This window comes from Bison bison, unplaced genomic scaffold (genome assembly GCF_000754665.1).
Source record: "Bison bison bison isolate TAMUID 2011002044 unplaced genomic scaffold, Bison_UMD1.0 scf7180017864072, whole genome shotgun sequence".
Lineage (NCBI taxonomy): Eukaryota > Metazoa > Chordata > Mammalia > Artiodactyla > Bovidae > Bison > Bison bison.
Window position 1 is genome coordinate 10,007,306 of NW_011494644.1, and position 23,878 is coordinate 10,031,183.

Here is a 23,878-nt window from a genome sequence, read left to right on the forward strand (position 1 = left end):
TATTATGAATATTATTTATGTTCTGCCCGGGAGGAAGGTGTTGAGAGGTGGCCATCCATCAGTTATGTTTTAAACAATGATGGGGAAGACCTCTCCTCTGCCAAACATTTCCCCACTGAACCCAAGGCTGGGAACATTGATGAAAAATGTTTTTCAAAAGTGAAATCTAATGGGGGATACAACCAGACAAAGCCAAATTGAGGGACAGTCTATAAAACAACTGGCCTGGAGTCTTCAGAAATGCCAGTTGCGTTAACAGACAGAGAAAGGCTGTTCCAGGTTAAAGGGGGCTTAAGAGATATCACAGTTCTGTAATGTGAGATCTTGGGGGGAGGGGCAGGTGGTTTAAGGATAGTTTGGGGAAATTAATGAAATTTAAAAATTAACCATATTATATAATACTGTAACCATAATAGAAAATAATATTGTGATGTTAAATTTCCTGAATTTGATAAGTGTATTGTGGTAATGTAAGAGAAGGTCCTTGTTCTCAGGTCTCAGAGAACTGGTGAAGAATTGATGAATGTAGGTGCTGGGTATTTGGGTATTCATTGCACCCTTCTATTACACATTGCTGATAAATTTTCTGTGGGTTTTACATTTTCTCAAACTAAGTTTTTAAGAAGCTAGCTCATTAAGGAGGAAGTAAGCTGCTTCAATAGAGCTAAGCATCAGCAAAGAAAGAAATAGAAAAAAAGTGAAAAATTGAGACCTAGTTTTTTTAAAAAATTACTTAGGATTGTATTGATGTCAGTTTCTAGATTGTGCTATCATATGAGATGTTACCATGGGGAAAACTAGATGAAGGGTACACAGGATGAATTGGTATTGTCTGCAATTAGTTCAAAATGAAAAGTAAAAAGCTAGCTAAATAAAATAAGCACAAATGCCCAGCTTCCATCATCCAAAGGTTTTGATTCTGATCCTGTTTAGGCTCAAACAAGGCCCCTCTTGTTAGGCTCCCCACGTGATTATAATTTGCAGCAATATTTGAGAACCTGGCTTCCCTTGTGGCTCAGCTGGTAAAGAATCCGCCTGCAATGCAGGAGACCTGGGTTCTATCCCTGAGTTGGGAAGATCCCCTGAAGAAGGGAAAGGCTACCCACTCCAGTATTCTGGTCTGGAGAATTCCATGGACGGTTTAGTCCACGGGGTCACAAAGAGTCGGACACAACTGAGCAATTTCACTTTCACTTCACTTTTATATAATCCTATATAATTCCTTATAATCACCATTATAAGGAAAAGAGAGAGCGAGCCGTGGACCCTAAAATTTGATAGGCACAGGAATCACCAAGCGTATTTGTTTAAGATGCATGCATTAGGTCTATTTTTTTAAGCTAAGAGACTTGTTTATGGACGGTCACATAGTTTTTAACAGACAAACTCCTGGGGATTCTGAATCAGAAGGTCTGAAGACCAGTTCAGTTCAGTTCAGTCACTCAGTCGTGTCCGACTCTTTGCTACCCCATGGACTGCAGCACGCCAGGCCTCCCTGTCCGTCACCAATTCCTGGAGTTTACTCAAACTCATGTCCATTGAGTCAGTGATGCTATCCAACCATCTCATCCTCTGTCATCCCCTTCTCCTCCCACCTTCAATCTTTCCCAGCATCAGGGTCTTTTCCAATGAGTTAGTTCTTTGCATCAGGTGGCCAATGTATTGGAGTTTCAGCTTCAGCATCAGTCCTTCCAGTGAATATTCAAGACTGATTTTAGAATATTCAGGACCGAAGATTAGAGTCAACTTCAAATGGAAGGAAAGTTTTTGAGATCATCTGAAGCTTGTGGCTTGGATCTGGGGACTCTAAAAGAAAGAAATATTAAAATTGGAAGTTAAAATCTCCTCTACATCATATAAAATTAAAATAACTGTAAAGAAAAAAAATAAAACAACAACCACAAAATTCCATAGGTTCACAAAAGCCAGAAAAGGATGGGAGGGGCTCTGCCCTTGTCTTTAAACCACATCCTGCACTTCTGTGAACTCAGTCAGGAGAGGATGTCACTTAATAAATGAAAGATGCGAAAGCGTAATAGCTCCTGGCAATATCTCCTGTGTTACAGATCAATTTCTATCCAGAATATCAACCATACATATTATGAAAAGACTAAATTATGTTTACTATACACACTCTTTTTAAGAAGACAAGGAAGTCAATCTATAAGTGTTTTAATATAAAATTATTTAGGTTTTTGACTAAATTATTTTATTTAGGTTATTTAAAGACGTGAATTTTAGAGAGACAGAAAATTGTTTTGTGTTATTAAGGAATTATTATATTAAGACAATGAATATGCACCCTTCATATTTGGTTTTCTCACCTTAGTCACATTCAAAACATGTCACATGTTCAAAATATGTCTCAAGCTTGAGAAAAAACAATTCCTAAAACAAAAGGGCGTGTAAGAGAGGATTTTTTGTGTTGTTGTTGTTGTTGAGTTCAGTTCAGTGGCTCAGTACTCTCCGACTCTTTCGACTTCACGGACTGCAGCCAGGCCTCCCTGTCCATCACCAACTCTCAGAGCTTGCTCAAGCTCATGTCCATTGAGTCAGTGATGCCATTCAACCATCTCATCCTCTGTCATCCCTTTCTCCTCCTGCCTTCCATCTTTCCCAGCATCAGGGTCTTTTCCAGTGAGTCAGCTCTTCGTATCAGGTGGCCAAAGTACTCGAGTCTCAGCTTCAACATCAGTCCTTCCAATGAACACCCAGGACTGATCTTCTTTAGAATGGACTGGTTGGATCTCCTTGCAGTCCAAGGGACTCGCAAGAGTCTTCTCCAACACCACAGTTCAAAAGCATCAGTTCTTCGGCGCTCAGCTTTCTTTATGGTCCAGCTCTCACATCCATACATGACTACTGGAAAAACCATAGCTTTGACTAGACGGACCTTTGTCGGCAAAGTAATAGCTCTGCTTTTTAATATGCTGTCTAGGTTTGTTATAGCTTTTCTTCCAAGGAGCAAGCGTCTTTTAATTTCATGGCTGCAGTTACCATCTGCAGTACTTTTGGAGCGCAAGTAAATAAAGTCTGTCACTGTTTCCATTGTTTCCCCGTCTATTTGCCATGAAGTGATGGGACCGGATGCCATGATTTTAGTTTTTTGAATGTTGAGTTTTAAGCCAGGTTTTTCACTCTCCTCTTTCCCTTTCATCAAGAGGCTCTTCAGTTCCTCTTCAATTTCTGCATAAGGGTGGTGTCATCTGCATATCTGAGGTTATTGATATTTTAATCAGTTTTGACTTGGAAAAAAACTGTGCTCAAATTCAAGATAAGGGTAGATGCATGGGTGCTCAGCCACTAAATTGTGTCAGTCGTCGTGACCCCTGTAGCCTGCCAGGCTCTTCTGTCCATGGAATCTTTTAGGCAAGAATACTGGAGTGGGTTGCCCTTTCCTTCTCTAGTACATCTTCCTGGCCCAAGGATCAAACCCACATCTCCTGCATTGGCATGAGAGTTCTTTACTACTGAGCCACTAGGGAAACCCAGGAAGGGTAGATGGGTATCGATAAATGGAAAATGTATCCAAAGGGAAGGGCTTGGACACGTGACCTCAATAGCCAGCTTCAACACGCAGGCATGTTTCATTGGCTGGCCTGGTTTGTACCGTAATCGTCATTGTTGCTGTTTTATTTTGAATTAGAAAACTTTTATTCTGAGCCTGAACCCTTCAGTTTGCCCTGGTCTTCACCACTCCATATTGTCTAACACCAAGGCTCCCATTACTATTTCACACAGCAGTACATTTTCTGAAGATGTGGGAGTCTGTGGCTCCTGTTTTAGGAAGGAGAAAGAGCAAGATTAGACTCAGCAAGTCTGGAGAGGGTAGTGTGGGCTTTTCTATAAACTCTGGATGGAGAAGGCAATGGCACCCCACTCCAGTACTCTTGCCTGGAAAATCCCATGGACAGAGGAGCCTGGTGGGCTGCAGTCCATGGGGTCACTAGAGTCAGACACGACTGAGCAACTTCACTTTTCACTTTCATGCATTGGAGAAGGAAATGGCAACCCACTCCAGTGTTCTTGCCTGGAGAATCCCAGGGACGGGGGAGCCTGGTAGGCTGCCATCTATGGGGTCACACAGAGTCGGACACGACTGAAGTGACTTAGCAGCAGCGGCATAAACTCTGGAGGGCCTTGGCTATGTCACACTTTTTTGGAGCCCCATTTCCTCCCCTGTGACAAAAAGGAGTAGATTAGGTATTTCCTGGGCCTGTTGGCTCTGAAATCATAAATCCCAGGGGGAGTTTATAGGTGTTCCCATATGCCAAAATCCAGAGGATTTTGCAGAGGATACGTAATAGTGCATGGAGCCCCCTCTCATCCCAGGACTATTTCTGAAGGCTGTTTGCAAGTTACATATTTAGGGTTGCAACACCCTTCCCCCACCCCAGATCTAAGTTTCAGTTTGGCAGAGACCTGTGCTGTCTGGTTGCCTTCTGTGTCTCTGGTCCCTAGAAGAGTGCCTGGCCTAGAGTGAGTTTGCAAATCTTTGTAAAGCAAGTGAATTGAGTAACTGATTGATTGAATCAATGAGCAAGCGTGGCAGAGATGTTGATTAGGCCCCCTGGCCAGCCCACACAGAGCTGAGTTCAGTCATCACACCGCTAAGTTGTAATTATGGTGACAGTATTTTCCAAACTATGAATCAGGACACATAATCTGACAAAAGAATTTTTGTGCTGTTTGGGGTAGAAGAGTCATTTGGGCAGATGTAGCTTAGATTCTGAAATATTGGGATTTCTGGCAGATGGTGCTAATTAAAATGAATGTTTTAAGCGACATGAGTGACTCTTTGGCAGGGGTTGGGGGAAGAAGGACAGCACTTGGCTTGGGTGTCAGGGCATGGCAGGGCATAGTGGGGACATAGGGAATGGTCTCTACATAGCTCGGCCGACTTGTCATTATGTGGAAATAGAGTCCCAGTGATAGCAGCCTTTCTAGTTACAAGAGAAGCCAAGTGTCTGGGCTTGTTTGTGTTGTGTTTTTCTCCCAAATTTTTATGTTGGTAACTAATTCACAAGGGCTTCAGTGATGAAACCTGATGGCTCAGTGGTGAAGAGTCCACCTGCAATACAGGAGACACGGGTTCAATCCCTGGTTTGCGACGATCCCCTGGAGAAGGGAATGGCTACCCACGCCAGTATTCTTGCCTGGGAAATCGCATGGACAGAGGAGTCTGGTGGGCTATAGTCCATGGGGTCACAAGATAGTTAGACACGACTTAGCTACTCAACAACAACAGCAAAACTGATTCACGATTTTCTGTGGACCAAGCAAAATGTGTCTGCCAGTCAGATTTGGTTTGCAGACCACCAGCTTGTAACTTCTGATTTAGACAATGAAAGTTTTGTTCCCTCCTGAGCTTTTTGTCCTTTCCAGTGGTACTTGAGTTAGCCCCCCTGGTACCCAGAACCATCATGGGCATGGTGTCCTGAATGAACGTACCCAGAGGTACCTGGCTGGATAGCTCAGACCAAAGGACCACCTGGTTGATGGCATTAGACTGGTTCCTGAGAAGGTAGGTCAGACAGCACAAAGCCAGCTAAGCAGAAATAATTCAGTGATGAGCATGAATGATTCATGTGGAGTAATGCTGAACAAGCACAAATACCCATGAAATGCTGGTCCAGATCGGAAAGACATAGTAATCCTTTCACCCAGTAGAGCATTCCTGTAAGTGAAGATACTGAATGGTATTTGACTTCCTAAAGCATCCTTTTCAATCTTCATAAAAATGTAAAATGATCTCTGAATCAATACTGGAATAAATAATCTTTTTTATTTCTTGTATTTATAGCCTACTTAGAATTTCTTAGGTATTTTCATATTATTTTGTGTCATTTTATATAACATCTAATATACGAGTGATTTCCCATTAGAAAAGAAGTTAAGAAGTAAACTGAATAAAATAGGAAAAGCTCTCTCTACACAGACAAACCAGGCCCGGCTTTCAGTTCTACTGAGCATGCATTCTTTCTTTATTTTGTCATTCATTCATTTATTGTTTTCTATTTCAGTTCATTTCTACTTTTATCTTGATTCCTTCCCTAAACTTTTTAGTTTATTGCTTTGATTCTCCACCATCCCCGTTCCAATACCTGGCTTCTTACTTTAAATGCTTAATTCACTTATTTTCAGACTTATTTTCTAATACAGCGATTTTAAGGCTACATATTTTCCTCTGAATACTGCTTTTGCCTTATCTCATAATTTTTCTTTTATGTATATAAGTATTTTCATTGTTGTTTACTCCAATTGGTTTGTGATTTTAGAGTTTTTTTCCTGTTTATTTAGAGGAGTTTTACAAATGTTCTAAATAGAGAATTTTTGTCTTTCTGGGTTTCTAATTTTGCTGCATCCTGATTAGAGATTGGTCTGTTTGATTTCTGTTGTTTTGGAAGTTTTGGAGACTTTGTGGGTCTACCAAATCATTTTTTGTGAATGTCCTATGGTATTTCAAAAGAATAATCATTATCTTTCTGGTATAAAGTTTTCATGATTAAAGCAAGCTATTAATTGTGCTATTTAACCAGGCAATTACGCAGGTCCCAGTATAGTCCCAGATCACTTTTTATCAGAATCACTAGCTTCTTATTTAAAATAAATTTAAAATACAAGATTTTAAATCTAAAATGAAAATAAATTCTCATATTCCATTAAAAGATATAGAACTGAGTTTAGAAGGGAGCAGGGTGCTCAGTATCTGTATTTTTAATAGGACTCCCAGAAAATTCTTATGCTTATTAGCAAACCACTGCAATAGAGTATTACTCAATTTTTGTCTATTAAACTGGGTGATTTCTGTGAACTTGTCAATTTTCTGTTATATTTCTCTGTTTTGCTTTATATATTTCAAATCTCTGTCATCATGTGCTTATAGAGTCAAGGTGTTTTCTAACAGGTTGTTCCTTTTACCATATGAATATATCAGTATCATTATCTTTGTCCTAGAATAAAGTGACAAACTCTAATTTCAGGGTCATACTGTGTATTTTTAAATCACATTTCCTTACATCAATTTTCACAGAACTATGGCTAGAAAAATTTGAGTTATACCCGAGCGTCAATTACTAGTGCGATGTTTTTGCTTTTCTGCTACTTTCTTACACCCCCCCATTCAACCTTGGATTTACTTTCACTGATTTTCATTCAAAGATAAATTGATGTATGAAGCCCTTCCCCCAGAGTTCAGTCTCAAATGTCCACTATTATGAAGGAAAAAGCCATCCTGAGTCCTTGTCTGGACTAGGTGGGTCTTCTCAGTCTAAAGGCTTGTGTTTTTCTTTAGCATTGGAAAATGCCCATTTATTATTATTGTTGGTGTTATTGTTACTATTTTCCTTGTTTCTGTTCTATCCTCTGGAGCTTCTCTTGGACAAATGTTGGCCCAGACCTTCAAGTCTCCTAAGTTTTCTTTCATATTTTTTGTCTTTTTATACTATGTTCTTATGAAATGGTTTGGCTTGAATTTGTAGCACACTAAATAGCTTTTCCTGCTATTTATCTTTTTTAAAATGTTAATGATAAAATTAAAACTTAAAATCTCTATGTGTGTGCTGAGTCACATCAGTCATGTCCAACTCTTTGCAACCCTATGGACTGTAGCCTGCCAGGCTCCTCTGTCCATGGGGATTCTCCAGGCAAGAATACTGGAGTGGGTTGCCATGCCCGCCTCCAGGAGATATTTCCCACCCAGGAATCAAACAGGCATCTCTTCCATCTCCTGCATTGGCAGGCAAGTTCTTTACCACTAGCACCACCTAGGAAACCCAAGATCTCTAGTTGTTTCTTTTTCGTGGACGAAATGTCCTCTTAAATCTCTCCAGGGACATTAATTGTCAGTATTCTAAAGTCTTCCTTTATTCCTTTTTTAAAAATTAATTTACTTTTGGCTGCACTGGGTCTTCGTTGCTTTCTCTAGTTTCAGCAAGTGGGGGCTACTTTCTGTTGTGGTGTTCAGACTTCTCATTGCGGTGGCTTCTCTTGTTGCGGAGCATGGGCCCTGGGGCGTAGCTGCTATGCCGCACATGAAATCTTCCCAGACCTGGGAAGGAACCCATGTCCCCTGCATTGGCAGGCGGGTTCTTATCCACTGCACCACTAGGAAAGCCCTTTCCTCTACTTACTCTATTAACTTTCCTTCATTGGATATTCTTTTGGTAAGTTTTATCTTGTGCCAATCTTCAGGATTTGGATAAATGTCTGGTCATTCTTGGTTGTGTGCTCATCTTTGTATCTGAGAATCCTTCTTCTTCTGCCTGTTCCATTCGGTGTAACCTGACCCTGATGTTGGCTGGGGCACAACACACTCCTGGAAGCTGTGTGCCTTAGTCCCCCTTCCAGGAATGGGAGCTCCTAGGCTACCTTGGGGACAAAGACCTCCTGGGGCATTGCCCTGCCTTCCTGCCCCAGTGCCTGCATTCCGGCATCAGCCTGCAGGTGACCATCTCTCAACTTAATACAGCTGGGGAGGGGCCACCAGCCCTAAGAGCAGGCCCCTGTGAATGCTCCAGGACTTCCTCTCACTCCACCTTGACTCTGGACTTGCTTTGTGTGTGTGCGCACACACACACACACACACACACACACACACGCGCGTGCACACACACGTGCACACATACACACACATGCATGCACACACACACACACGCACGCACACACACACACACACACACACACAGTTCCTTCTATGGAAAATTTTACTGCCCTTGTTTTAGTCTGTCGTTTCCTCTGCTTTTACTGCTTCCTAAGTGTAATCTCTGCTTTCTTACCTTTCAGGAATTCCCCAGAATTTCTAGCAGCATTGTGGCTTGTTTGGTCTCTATCCCGCCATCCCTATACAGTGTCCTTCTCATGATCTTTCAGCCACCCTCCCCCCACCCCTGCTCTGGGCAGGCTCAGGTGAGGCGTCCACAGCACACTGATGCCACAGGGTTGGCCCAGGGCATCACAGCCAGGAAATGGTACCCGTCTGCTTCCTGAGTCTGTGCTCTTTCTTTTACATCACTCCACGCCCTCAGATGTGGATGGCTTTCCCCTTCATAATAGTGGACATTTGAGACTGGAAGTCTGGGGGAAGGGCTTCAAACATCAATTTATCTTTGAATGGAAATCAGTGAAAGTAAATCCAAGGTTGATGGGGGAGAGGTGTGTAAGAAAGTAGCAGAAGAGCAAAAACTGCACCGGTAACTGACGCGTGAGTATAAAACTCAAATTTTTCTAGCCATAGTTCTGTGAAAATTGATGTAAGGAAATGTGATTTAAAAATACACAGTAGGGACCCTGAAATTAGAGCTCGTCACTTAATTCTGGTAAGTTTGTGGTCTAGATGCCACCAGGCTTGAGGTGTAGATTGGTAAGCCTCAGACGTGTGTTCCTGACACTCGTTATGCTTGTAATTTCTTATGGAATAGCTGTCTTTGTTGCCAGATTATAAATTTCATGAGAGCAGGGACACTGTCTTATTCATCACTCTGTCCCTAGCACTTAGCAATCAGACCTGCTTATGGGGACACATATATTCAACAAGAAATGAATGAAAGGGAGGACAAATTAGTTAATTAACCCCTTCCTGCGGGGTAAACATCATTTCCGGGCAGTTTAATATCTGTAAAATGGTTCATATCAAACAGTAGGAGTTACTGGAAACTATTGCAACTAACCGTGCACGTGCATTCCAGTTTTATAAAATTGCCAATCAAATAAGAGATGAGGGGTTCAGTGTGCATCTGTGACCTCCTCCCCAGAGACTGCTGCTTCCTCTTGAGGACCGTCTTAAAGTATCCAGTGTGGCTTCATGGTCTAAACATCTGATCTTCTTGTCGGCAGTGTCAATAGGGTCTGAGAAAGAAAAAAGAATATGCTGTCATCTCAATGTTAAATTTTCTGTAAAATCTAGACCTCTGTTACAGCAATCATGAAACACTAATTCATAGCTATTATCTCATTGCATCCCTTCCACAACCTTGTCAGATTGTCAGGGCAGTTTTTCTCACATAAGAGCTAGGGGCTTGAGACGTGCCTGGGGACACAGGGTGACTGGAGTCGGGCCCAGAACCCACGCCCAGAACTTAGACTGAGCTGTTCCCCTTTCTAACTGTAGTTACAGATTTAATGCTTCATCTGCTAACACCGAACACACGCTTTAACACGTGTAGTGGCCTCACGGCAGCTTTGTATCGAAAGCTCTTACAGGCAGATGTGATAAATTTCATGTAAACCAATGGACGATCACAGAGAACCTGACTTTCATCTCACTCTCGAGACCACTGGCTTCCAAGGCACTGGTGCCAGGCAGGGAATAAATGTGGGCACGGGATGAAAAACCTGGACTTTTGAGACAGACAATCTTTCATCCAAACCTCTGGCTCTGCCCTTTATAGCCTCATGACCTTGGACTGCTATGTAAGTGAACCGAGCCTGTAAGATAAGGATACCTAGGATTTCCCTGGCAGTCCAGTGGTTAAGACTCTGCTTCCACTGCAGGGGGCAAGGATTTGATCTCTGGTTAGGGGAACTAAGATCCCGCATGCCCCCCAGTGTGGCCAAAAATTAAAAAAAAAAAAAGATAAGAACACCTTCACACAGGGATGGTGGGAGACTGCAGGGAGATGAGGCTCATAGAAGGGCTAGCTTGGTGCCTGATATGTGGCAAAGGCTTTGTAATTGGCAGGTTGATGTTGATATTATAGTTGTTGTTGCTACTATTGCAGGAGCTTCCCAGGTGGCATTAGTGGTAAAGAACCTGCCTGCCAATGTAGGAGATGTAAGAGACACGGGTTCGATCCCTGGGTGGGGAAGATCCCCCAGAAGAGGAAATGGTAACCCTCAGTATTCTTGCCTGAAAAATCCCATGGACAGAGGAGCCTGGTGGGCTACAGTCCATGGGATCTCAAAGAGTGGAACACGACTGAAGTGACCTAGCACGCACGCGTGCACTACTAGCACACACACGCACACACGACTGTTGCAGACATTTTGTGTGTTATGGTGACATGTCTGGTTTTGCTCTTTTCCTAGCCCAACAGAAAAGAGAGAAGACCAGGAATGTAAGGCACTAATCCACTGACCATCAAACCTCAGCTGCATTTTAGCCCCTGGTCCAGCATGCTTCCTTCCCTCCATCTCCTCCCTGGCTCTCCAGCAAGGAGGCCAATTTGTATACCGCCCCGTCATCTGCTTTCCATCTGTGGTGTTTGCAGCTGGCCTCCATGCAGAAGACTTTCTTTTGAAAGGGCTTGAACTGAACATTTTAAGGGCTGAGCATTGAAATTGCATATAACAGGGTTTTGAAGCAAAGCTGTAAAGTAAGTTTTCACAGAGGCATTTCAGGATGATAGCTTCAAAGCCACTGGTAGATGGCCCAGCATGGTATCCCTTTGAAGTGTCGGCAGGTTGGCTTTCAAAGCCACCAGCCCAAGGTCCTCATCTTTCCAGATGGAAAGGGTTTGAATAACTTTCTCGAGGGAATGTGGCTACTTAGTTCAGCTCCCCTTTGCCCCTCGAACAGATGGTTTTCGATCACATGGGCATTATAAGGGCCTAGGTTCCTAAATTTTGCTCTTTCAGTGTGAGCAAATGTGTTATTTTCCTTTGTGAAGAAGATAGCAGCCATACAGAATCTAGGCTCCTTTTATGTATAATACATATATATATTTACTATATATGTGTATATACATAGTAAATACAATTATGGCATTTAAATTTGAGTTAATTTAAAAGGAGCAAAACCAAAGTGAAACAGAAGGGATGATTGAAATTTAGATTTCTTTATCACAAGTAAGATTTCTTAAAATATCCCATCAGTTTAATAAATTATGAACAAAATATTAAGAGGCCAGAGTTGCCATTTTTAAAAAACTCTGTTGTTTCCACTCAAGATGGATTTGAACTGACTCATCTGCTATGGAAATGATGCCAGGGTACTCCCACACTGCCTGCCCTCTTCCAGTTCTGTGAGCTTAGCTAAGAGCTTAGGCTTAGAGTGTTACGTTTCGTGACCTGCATACGCATGATTGTCTAATACAGTTGACCTTTAAACAACATGGGTTTGAACTGCATGAGTCCACTTGTACACAGACTTTTAAAAAAAAATAAATGCAGTTCTTATATTTTTGTTTTATAGATCTGTAAATATAGGGAAGAGTTTATGCTCCATTATAGATCACAATATGTGGAATTAAAAGAACTAGGATTTGAGTCCTTATCTATCCAGACTGCTTCAGCTTCCTGCTCTTGGGCAAGCCATTGATCAATTCCTTTGCTTTTGAGGCAGAGAGAGCAGTACATGGATTTTCAACCCCTTGGGGGGTCAGCACCCCAACCCCTTGTGTTGTTCAAGGGTCCCCTGTATTTCTTTAATCACTAAACGGCATCAGTATTCACTATTAGACCTTTCATCACAGCGTCTACTGGTCTGTGTGTGTGTGTTTTTTAATGTTTATTCATTTATTTTTGGCTGCACTGGGTCTTCATTGCTACGCAAGGGCTTTTTCTAGTTGCAGCGAGTACCCCCCTAACAGCGAGTAGCGGTTAGAGGGCTTCTCACTTTGGTGACTTCTCTTATAGCAGAGCACAGACTCTAGAGCATGGGCACCCGGGCTCAGTTGCCCTGAGTCATGTGGGATCTTCCCTGACCAGGGATCAAACCAGTGTCCTTTGCCTTGCAAGGCGGATTCTTGACCACCGGACCACCAGGGAAGCCCCCATGTTCTTTATTTTGACTTTACTTTTCTTTGTTTGGATCTTGTCCTCTGGAGGTTCTTCCTGAGAAGGACTTGTGAGTGGTATATTTCAGTTCAGTTCAGTTCAGTCACTCAGTCGTGTGTGACTCTTCGCAATTCCATGGACTGCAGCATGCCAGGTCTCCCTGTCCATCACCAACTCCACACGGCCACAGTTTCTTCCTGTTAAGACTGATGATGCTGTTCCTCTCGAATCTGGACCACTGTCTATTGGATACAGGAAGTCAGGCTGTTCCATCATCTGATGGTGTCAAGTGCTACTGCTCACCCATTTCTGAATCACTGTTTCAGAGAGAAGATGTCCCAGGGCTAGAGATCAGGGACTTTTCAGACAATTGACTGTTGAGGGTCCTCCACACCACTGTTCCTACCACTCCTATAGGGAATTTAGTTTCAGGAGGAAGGAGCAGGATTTAAACGTAAATGTAAATACCTATTTTTTTTCCTATTTATAAAATTGAGAACAATGCTTACAATGAAAAATTAAGTAAAACTAGGCTTCCCTGGTGGTACAGTGAATTAGAATCCACCGGCCATTGCAGAGGACATGGGTTTGATCCCTGATCTGAGAAGATTCCTCATGCTGCGGGGCAACTAGCCCGAGAGCCCCAACTACCGAGCCTGCACATCTAGAGCCTGTGCTCTGCAACAAGCAAGGCCGCCTCAGTGAGAAGCCTGAGCACGGCAATGAAGACCCAGCGCAGCCAAAAATATATAAATAAAAATTAATTGCCATTTAAGGTAAAACATTTAAGTAAAACAAATCTCCCATAATGCCACCCCCAATGAAGAATGTTGTTAATAGTTTGATGTTGATTTTTCCAGGCTTTCTGTATGCCTATGTGTATGCAATGCAGGAGACCAGGGTTCAATCCCTGGGTCAGGAAGATCCCCTGGAGAAGGGAAAGGCTACCCACTCCAGTATTTTCTTGCCTGGAGAATCCCATGGACAGAGAAGCCCTGGCGGGCTACAGTCCATGGGGTTGCAAAGAATTGGACACGACTGGAAGACTAACACTTTCACTTTCATACGTACAAATATGACAATTATTTTAAAAATCAGGTTTATAGGTACATTTATCAACGTGCTTCTTTTACTTAAACCTGTTTTTTTTTTCTGAATAAGCACATAAGATCTGCCTTATTCTCTGTAAGGGCTGCCTGGAGCTCCATGGACACCTGCTCTATTAGTAATGTAACCCATCTCTGACAGATGAATATGCAGATCATTCTCTATTATAAATGATGCCTCAACAGTCTTTGCTGCTGAAGGCTGAAGGATAAATTTCTAGACGGACGGCAGTGAAAGGTATGCACGTGGTTCATTTCTAGTTAGCATTCCTGTGTCTCGGCCTCCAAAATACATCTCAAAAATGCCTCTCCCATCCCCACTTCTGCCACCACCTTCCTCTTTACCTGCAACTGTCTGCCCTGCATTCATCCTGACCCACCTCTCAGAATCCACTTGGCATCCAAGAGCCGTAGTGATTTTTTTTTTAATTAAAAAAAATATTTATCTATCTGTGCCAGGTCTTAGTTATGGCACACAGGATCTTCAGTCTTCACCGTGGCATGAATGAACTTCCGTTGGGACATGCAGAATCTAGTTCCCTCACCAGAGACTGAACCCAGGCCCCCTGCATTGGAAGCACCAGGGAAGTCCCCTGTTTCTTTTTCTTTATGCGTTGATTGTCTGAGCCTTTGCCATCTTGCTTCTCTGGTGGCTCAGATGGTTATGAATCTGCCTGCAATGCAAGAGACCCAGGTTCGATCCCTGGATCAGGAAGATCCCCTGGAGAAGGGAATGGCAGCCCACTCCAGTATTCTTGCCTGGGAAATTCCATGGACAGAGGAGCCTAGCGGGCTACAGTCCATGGGGTTGCAAAGAGTAGGACATGACTGAACGACCAACACTCTCACTTTCCTTTTGCTTACTCCCCACCATTACCTCAGCCCTTAGTGTAGCACGCCTATATGCGGAAATAAAAAGATGGTGATAGTGGCCGCATCTTCTTCGCCCGTGGTTAGACCATGAAAGTGAGTCTGTTTTATAGTTGGATAATCTAGAAGGAGTAGAGATCAGGGCTTGAGCGCACACGTCATGACTCTGCCATCTAATCGTTGTGACAGGTTGGACCTGCTTGAAGGTTATAGACCTCAGTTTGCCAACTTGGGGGGACTCCAGAAATTCAGTCACTTAAACTATGAGGTTGCCACCTAGTGAAGGCGATGAAGAAGCTGGAGGGAACCTGCTCAGCTGGCGTGGGTTCTAGAATCCTAAGGGTTAGTCGCTCAGTTGTGTCCGACTCTGTACCACGCTCCTCTGTCCATGGGATTCTCGAGGCAAGAATACTGGAGTGGGTTGCCATTTCCTTCTCCAGGGGACCTTCCCAACCCAGGGACTGAACCTTAGTCTCCTGCGTTGCAAGAGGATTCTTTACCATTGGAGCCACCAGGGAAGCTCAATCCTAATGTCCCATCCAAATATTTCCTGGAACTGGAGTGGATGATGGATGGCTCTCCTCAGCCTTAGACATTAGTAGGCAGGATTCTGGGCCCTGGGACTGATCAAGATTTTCTGGAAGACGCAGCAGTCTCCCAGCTAGGAATCTCCCAGTTTGCTGGCACCCATTTAATCATTTTGACCCACATAACTGGATGAGAATACTAAGGAGGCAGAAAGAGGGGTCGCCCACTGTTTGTTTGTTTGTTTTTAATACTTGTTTGTTTGGCTGTGCTGGGTCTTAGTTGCGGTACACGGGTATTAGTTGTGGTACGTGGGATCTTCGATCTTCACTGTGGCATGTGGGATTTTTAGTTGTATCACGCTTGGTTGCAACATGTGGGGTCTAGTTCCTGACCAGGGATCGAACCCAGGCCCTCTGCATTTGGGAGCAGGAAGTCTTTGCCACTGGGCCACCGGGGAAGTCCCAAGGAGTTTGCCCTCTGTTTTCTCACTCAGCCTTGCCTTCATGTCGGCAGAACATAACACTGAAGATGACCCCATCTGAGATTGGGAAGAGAGTGGGCTAAGAACAGGAGCCAATTCCTCATCCCGTGGTAACAGGAGTTCACGTTATCATTAGAGCAACTTTCACCCCACCCACCTATCTTGCAGGGTTATTGTGAGGATCAAATGAGAGGAGGAGTTGAAACTGTTTTGTAAAGTGCAGAGCATTATTCCGCTGTAAAGGATTACTGCTTTACAGTTAGTGCCTCTGCTGTTAATCAGCAGGCCACCCAGGAACTCATGTTTCCCTGTGGAGGAGCAGTAACTGTCCTCCAATGGCCCACCGCGATCAGACTTTGAAGACACGAGCCACGACCTCAGTCTGGCTTCCAGGCGGGTTGCGTGGATCATGTCAATACACTCAATTAGAAGACCTTGTTATTATCTTTTTAAATGCCTTTGGTAAATACGTGCTCCCTTTCACATAGGCTTTTCCAGTCACACCACCACTGACGTTGACCACATCAGTCTTTGTTGTGGGAACTGTCCTGTACATTCTAGGGTGTTTAGCGGCATCCCAGTTTAGCAGCTTTACCTACCAGTTGCCTCTAGCACTCCCTTCCCCTAGTTCCAACCAAAAACATCTCCAGTCATTGCCAAATATCCCCTGGGGGGCAGAATCATCCACAGTTCACATCACTTCTTTAATAGAACAGTTCAGCGAGGTCGGCATTTTGTAGCTCGTTTTTTAGGGATATCAAAATGCAGATGAGGGAAGTTAAGTGACTTGCCATGAGTCACATCACTGTTATCACCGCCCAGGCAGGTGGGTGCTCTCCACCCCTCCCCAGTCATTGGCATAAATTAGTCATTCGGCAAATATTTGTCAAGCATCTACTATGTGCCAGGCAGTGTTCTATTTGTTCAATAAATATCACTGATACATTGGGCAGGGTGGGAGGAAGAGAGGTGTAAGAGGTAGGTAGCTGTATTAGCGTCCTGGGAAATTCCCTGGTGGTCCAATGGTTAGGACTTGGTCCTTTCACTGCCCAGGGGTTGGGAAACTGTAAAAAGTGAAAGTGTTAGTCACTCAGTCACGTCTGACTCTTTGCAACTCTTTGCAACCTGACCCCATGAAGCCCACCAGGCTCCTCTGTCCACAAAATTCTCTAGGGAAGAATACTAAAGTGGATAGCTATTCCTTTCTCCAGGGATCTTCCCGACCCAGGGATGGAACCCGGGTCTCCTGCATTGCAGGTGGATTCTTAACCGTCTGGCTACCAGGCCACCTTCTGGCCAAGTGATTGGGAATCTAAAGTCCCTCAAGCCTCATGGCATTGCCAAAAAAAAGTTTCCTATTGCTGTTGTTAACAACTTAGCACAAACTTCGTGGTTTACCTTAAGTCATGGAGCTCAGAAGTCCAAATTCAGCTTCACTGGTCTAAAGTCAAGACATCCTCAGACCTATGTTCTTTCTTGAAGCTCTAGGGGAGAATCTATTCCCTTGCTTTTTCCAGCTTCTAGAGGCCACCTACATTTCTTGGCTTGTGCCCTTTCTTCCTTTTGGGCCAGCAATGTAGCATCTTCTTTCCTTCCAAACCTCTGCTTCCATCCTTATATCTTCTCCTTCTGATGCTGATCTTCCTGCCTCCTCTTAGTAGGACCCTTGGGATTACATAGACCCTCCCTGAATAGCCAAGATAATCTCCCCCATCTCAAGTTCATTAACTTGATCACATCTGCGAAGTTTGTTTGCCACATAAGGTGATATTCACCATCCAGGGGATGAGAACATGGACATCTTTGGGGCCCACAACAGTCTGCCCTCTGGCCCCGAAAGATTCATGTCCACACGCAAAATACATCCATCCATCTGAAGGGTCCTCAAAGTCTCAACCCATTATACTGCCAGCTTAAGTCCAAAATATCTTCTAAGTCTCATCTTCTCAAAACTCTCAAATCTCATCATTTACATCTAAATTGTGTAGGAGTGAGACTATGAGTGTTACTTTTCTTAGAACAAAATGTCTCTCCCTCTGTGAACTTGTAAACTAGGAAATGAATTATCTGCTCCAGAATACAGTGGTGGTTCAGGCACAGTATTACAATTACAGACGTTGTCATTACAATAGACAGAAAATTAAAGGAAAACAAAAAAAAGAGTCACCAAACCCAAGCAGTTTTGAAATCCAACGGGGCAATCTCCATTAGGTTTCAAGGCATGGGAATAATTCTCTGTGGCCCAGGTTTCCACCCTCGGGCCCACGGCTCCACCCTGAGAGTCATTCTTCCTCTTGCATGAGGGGTAGTGGGCGTCTGCAGCTACACAGTTTTATCCACCTGTTTCGTGCCTGTAGAATTTTGGGAGTCTGACAGCTTTCTTTTATTTTGTCCTTTCTCCCTCTCATTCAGTCCTAGCTGGCAGTATTTCTGCTGGTATGACATTCTCAAAAACCACGTGAATTTCCTATGTATGTCTCTAGGATTCACTCCTAGAGAGTGAACAAGAGACTCCGCCACAGATCTTTCCTGGATAATCCTATCTCTATTCCTGGCTTCCACTGAGCTGTCTATGGGGATTCATGAGTCACATGTCTCATCTCTTCAAAGAACCTTAAGCTTTATTGAATACTCTAAACTGTGGATCCTTCTGAGGTTTTAACCAAAGGTTGTGCAGCCACACCCTTCATTTTTTCTCCAGAGCATGCTTTTCTAACAGTGCTGTGCTCAGTCACTCAGTCATGTCCAACTTTTGCAACCCCATTGACTGTAGCCCACCAGGCTCCTCTGCCCATGGAGATTTTCCAGGCAAAAATACTGGAGTGGGCTGTCATGCCCTTCTCCAGGGGATCTTTCCAACCCAGGGTTTGAACCCAGGTCTCCCGCAGTGCAGGTGGATTCTTTACCATCTGAGCCACAGCCACTTATACCCAGGACTTTCTAACAGTGAATTTCCTAATTTTAGCATCTTTTTTGATCTGGATAGGCTGAGAGCTTCCAAATCATCAAATCCCAGTCCCTTTTTACTTAACAGTTCTTCTCTCAGCCTGTCCCTTTCCTCTAGCATTTTACTGTAAGCAGCAAGAAGAGACCAGACTGTATCTTTAACTCTTTGCTTGGAACTCTCTTCAGCTAAATATTCAAGTGTATCATTTAAAGTTCCACATACCACATAACTATAGGACACAGTTTGGCTAAGATTCTGCTGCCACATAACAGGATTTTCTGCCCTTTAGTTCCCAATAACATGTTCCTTATTTCCTGAACCCTCACCAGCAACATCTTTGACGTCCATATTTCTATCGTCAGGTTTTTAGGATGATTTCTCTAAGATGATCAAAGTTTTCTATATGGTCTCACTTTATGAGCCCTCACAAATTCACTGGGTCCAGGGATAAGGACTTTAACATCTTTGGGGAGTCATTATTCAGCCTGTGCTGTGCTGTGCATAGTCACTCAGTCTTGTCCAACTTTTTGCCTCCCCATGGACTGTAACCCACCAGGCTCCTCTGTCCATGGGATTCTCCAGGCAAGAGTGCTGGAGGGGGTAGCCTATCCCTTCTCCAGGGGATCTTCCTGACCCAGGAATCAAACTGGGGTCTCCTGCATTGCAGGTGGGTTCTTTACCAGCTGAGCTACCAGGGAAGCCCCATTATTCAGCCTACCACACAGCTCTTGTTTATGGTCAACCGTAAACTTGATTGTTTCTCATGGTCTCACATCTATGTTAATTATGACAAAGGCTACAGCGAGAGCACAGCTAGACTGACAAAACACACTGGTTTCCCCTGACAGTCCAGGGTATACTTTTGTCCCAGTGTAAAGGCAAAATCACTGCAGATGGTGACTGCAGCCGTGAAATTAAAAGACGCTTACTCCTTGGAAGGAAAGTTATGACCAACCTAGATAGCATATTCAAAAGCAGAGACATTACTTTGCCAACAAAGGTTGTCTAGTCAAGGCTATGGATTTTCCAGTGGTCATGTATGGATGTGAGAGTTGGACTGTGAAGAAGGCTGAGCACCAAAGAATTGATGCTTTTGAACTGTGGTGTTGGAGAAGACTCTTGAGAGTCCCTTGGACTGCAAGGAGATCCAACCAGTCCATTCTGAAGGAGATCAGCCCTGGGATTTCTTTGCAAGGAATGATGCTAAAGCTGAAACTCCAGTACTTTGGCCACCTCATGCGAAGAGTTGACTCATTGGAAAAGACTCTGATGCTGGGAGGATTGGGGTCAGGAGGAGAAGGGGACGACAGAGGATGAGATGGCTGGATGGCATCACTGACTCGATGGACGTGAGTTTCAGTGAACTCTGGGAGTTGGTGATGGACAGGGAGGCCTGGCGTGCTGCGATTCATGGGGCTGCAAAGAGTCGGACACGACTGAGTGACTGAACTGAACTGAACTGAAAGGCAGTAGGCAGCCCTTATTCTGTTTCCAAATTATCCTGGCTTCAGGGATCAATTTTCTGATCACCATAAGTATAGATCTTAATGCTTGGTCTCAAGATTGTAAATCCACAGTCTCATGGAGATTAAACATATACAAAAAAAAAAAAATCAAGCAACTGTAGTTGAGACCTAAATGTTACAATGTTTATAGGTGCATCCAAACACCCTTCAATATACAGGGCAGCCCCCACAACCATCTGCCAGACATTCTACCACCTGGAGTATCAGGATCATCTGGAGACCTTTGGGATTTCTCAGTCAGGGTGTGGTCCCTGGACCAGCAGCATCAGCATCACCTTGTTAGAAATGCAAGTTCTCAGGCCCCATCCAGGCCCACTGAATCAGAAACTCAGGGGATGGGACTCCACAATCTGTTTTAACAAGCCCCCACGTCAGAATTGTTACACACACAGTTTAGTGGCATCCTCAGCCTGTGAAGCCACAATTAGTACTATAAATGTTGCTCAGTCCAGAAGGGAGTTGCTCGTTGCCCCTTTATTTTCTCATCTTCAAAGTGAGGATGACACATGGGTTGAGACGGTTTTAGTAAATGTTAGTTTGATGGAAATAGTTCTTTGATTCCTGTGATCTATTTTCAAAGGCGTTTTTCCTCAAAGGAACATATTTCATTTTTTCCTTCTCTCCTTGACTTTTGGCAGGAGCTAAGAAAAAGCCTGGAACTTAGTGTCAATCTACAAAGGAAAGAAAAGGATGGTTCCAGTGATGAGTATGACTCTATCGAAGAAGATGTACTCCCTGAGCTGGAGCCCGAGGACCAGGTGCTGGTGGGCTGTCCCAGAGATGACTCCCCTCTTTCCCAAAGGGACTCAGTGCAAAAAGATGCTCCCGAGGACCAGGAGACAGAAGAACGCCCTCCCCAGGGCTCAGACACCCTCATAGTGCTGGAATTTAACCCGACTTCCAAAAGTAAGCTCCATCTTATGTGGCATTTCTTTGCCTTTGATGTCTCTAATAGTAGAGCTTAAATTTCCAGCAGTACTTTGATTTTCAGCTTTGCGTAGACTGTCTCACAGGCCAGGGTGTATATCAGTTCAGGGCTCTGTGGATTGTCAAAGGTGAAGGCTCCCAAAAGCTTACAAATGACCCTGAAATTGCAGACGGTGAAGTCTGGCAGATAGTTGCAGGGGGCTCTCCTGTGCATTGTAGGATGTTTATCAGCATCTACACACCAACTGGCTGATGAAACTGACTTAAGCGAAAGGGACTATTTATTGACTTGGATAACTGAGGAGTCCAGGACTCCCAGTTGTCGTTATTCAGTCGCTAAACTGTGTCTGACTCTTTGCCACCCCGTGAACTGTAGCGTGCCAGGCACCTCTGTCCTCCACTATCTCCCGAAGTTTGCTCAAATTCATGTCCATTGAGTTGGTGATGTGATCTAACCGTCTCATCCTCTGTTGCTCCCTTCTCCTCTTACCCTCAATCTTTCCCAGCATCAGGGTCTTTTCCAATGAGTCGGTTCTTCGCATCAGGTGGTCAAAGTATTGGTGCTTCAACTTTGGCATCAGTCCTTCCAGTGAGTATTGTGGGTTGATTTCCAGGACTATCAGATCAGTTCAGTTCAGTCACTCAGTCGTGTCCGACTCTTTGCGACCCCATGAATCACAGCATGCCAGGCCTCCCTGTCCATCACCAACTCCCAGAGTTCACTGAAACTCACGTCCATCGAGTCAGTGATGCCATCCAGCCATCTCATCCTCTGTCGTCCCCTTCTCCTCCTGACCCCAATCCTCCCAGCATCAGAGTCTTTTCCAATGAGTCAACTCTTCGCATGAGGTGGCCAAAGTACTGGAGTTTCAGCTTTAGCATCATTCGTTCCAAAGAAATCCCAGGGCTGATCTCCTTCAGAATGGACTGGTTGGATCTCCTTGCAGCCCAAGGGACTCTCAAGAGTCTTCTCCAACACCACAGTTCAAAAGCATCAATTCTTCAGTGCTCAACTTTCTTCACAGTCCAACTCTCACATCCATACATGACCACAGGAAAAACCATAGCCTTGATTAGACGAACCTTTGTTGGCAAAGTAATGTCTCTGCTTTTGAATATGCTATCTAGGTTGGTCATAACTTTCCTTCCAGGACTATAGCAGGACTCATATGTCTTCTCCTCCTCCCTCCTCCCCTCCCCTCCTTCCTCTTATCTCTGTCTTCTTTCATCTTGGTACCATTCTTACATGGGTTCTCCACATATAGACATAGAATTGAGACACTGGCTTTGCAGCTCGATCAGAAAGTGGATTTTTCTTCCTAAAAGTTCTAGAAAATCCCCAGGCTTGGCTCTTGAACCCATACGGGGTGGCAGCTCTGAACTAGTCACTGTGGTTCTGATTGGCCAGGGCCAGCCAACAGGACTGGGGGTATGATTATCACCACCCAAACCACATGGACAGAGATAGGAGTTTCCAAAGAAAAAACCAAAGAGCGTCTGAAGGAGAAGGAAAACAGATGGGCACTCATGGCAGTGATCCACTAGAGAAGGCTTTTCAGGAAAGACCCTAGAAGGGACATTCCTGGCAGCCCAGCGATTAAGGCTTCACCTTCCAGTGCCGGGGTTGTGAGTTTGATCCTTGGTCGGGGAGCTAAGATGCGACATGCCTTGCAGCAAAAAACAAACAAACATAAAACAGAAGCAATATTGTAACAAATTCAACAAAGACTTTAAAAAATGGTCCACATGAAAAAAAAATCTTAAAAAAAATATAAACCCTAGAAGGTAAAGTCACCAAAACAACTGGTGGGTTTGGCAGGGAGGGGCCCATCTACAACAGTCCTCCTCTCTGATCCCCAGCTGGCATGGCCTCTGCTTCCTCCTCCCTCTCCGTTCTGAGCTCATTTTCCCCAAAACCGGGTGAACCAAAGAAAAGAAATGAGGGAGTGTTTGAAGTCAGGCAGTGAGCTCACTGGTCTGCTCAGGATGCTATAACAATGTACACAGAGCAGAGGTGGCTTCAACAGTCACAGCTATGTATTTTTTCATGGTTATGGAGGCTTGGAGTCCAAGATTAGGGTGTTGGCAAACTTGGTGTCTTCTATGGCTTCTGTCCTTGGATTGCAGATGGCCAGTTTCTCCCTGTGTCTTTACCTGGACTTCCCTCTGAGTGTTCCTGGGTCTTTTTTTTTTTCCTATAACCTTATCTTATTTATTTATTTTTATTTGGCTGCACTGGGTCTTCATTGGAGCATGCAATATCTTCAGTTGCACCATGCAAACTCTTAGTTGCTACATGTAGACTCTAGTTCCCTGACCAGGGATCGAACCTGGGCCCCCTGCATTGGAAGCACAGAATCCTAACCACTGGATCACCAGGGAAGTCCCCTGTTCTTGGGTCCTATCTCCTCTCCTTATAAGGACACCAGTCATGTTGGATTAGTGCCTACTCTAAAGGCCTCATTTTATTAATACCTTAACTAGCTCTCTAGAGATGCTGTCTCCAAACACAGTCACATTCTGAGTTGCTGGGGGTTAGGACTTGACCATATGAGTCTTGGTGGGGGGACATAATAACAGGCAGATCTGGAAAATCTACACCCCGCAGTTGAGGTCTGCAGACAGGAGAACATTTGTCCCTTGGACACGCTCTCTCCTCCTTGCTGGGCTGTTCCCTCCACAGAGATCACTACCTTTCCTTTCCTCTCCACTCTGACCCATGAAAGCCAGCTCCTTGCTTTTCCCAGAGGCTGCTTCCTCCAGGAAGCTTTCTTAACAC

General features: G+C 44.1%; 1 protein-coding gene and 1 non-coding gene across 2 annotated transcripts in view; one reads left to right on the forward strand and one right to left on the reverse strand.

The window, feature by feature from the left end:
* KIAA0556 (KIAA0556 ortholog) overlaps nt 1-23,878 on the forward strand; it is a 229,590-nt gene that overhangs the window by 91,412 nt on the left and 114,300 nt on the right. The window contains exon 7 of the mRNA XM_010837427.1: nt 20,811-21,078. Coding sequence (XP_010835729.1) covers nt 20,811-21,078 — 268 coding nt within the window. The remainder of the gene's footprint in view (nt 1-20,810; nt 21,079-23,878) is intronic.
* Nucleotides 23,409-23,481, reverse strand: TRNAG-UCC. Its single transcript has one exon. It is a non-coding gene; the product is annotated as a tRNA-Gly (tRNA).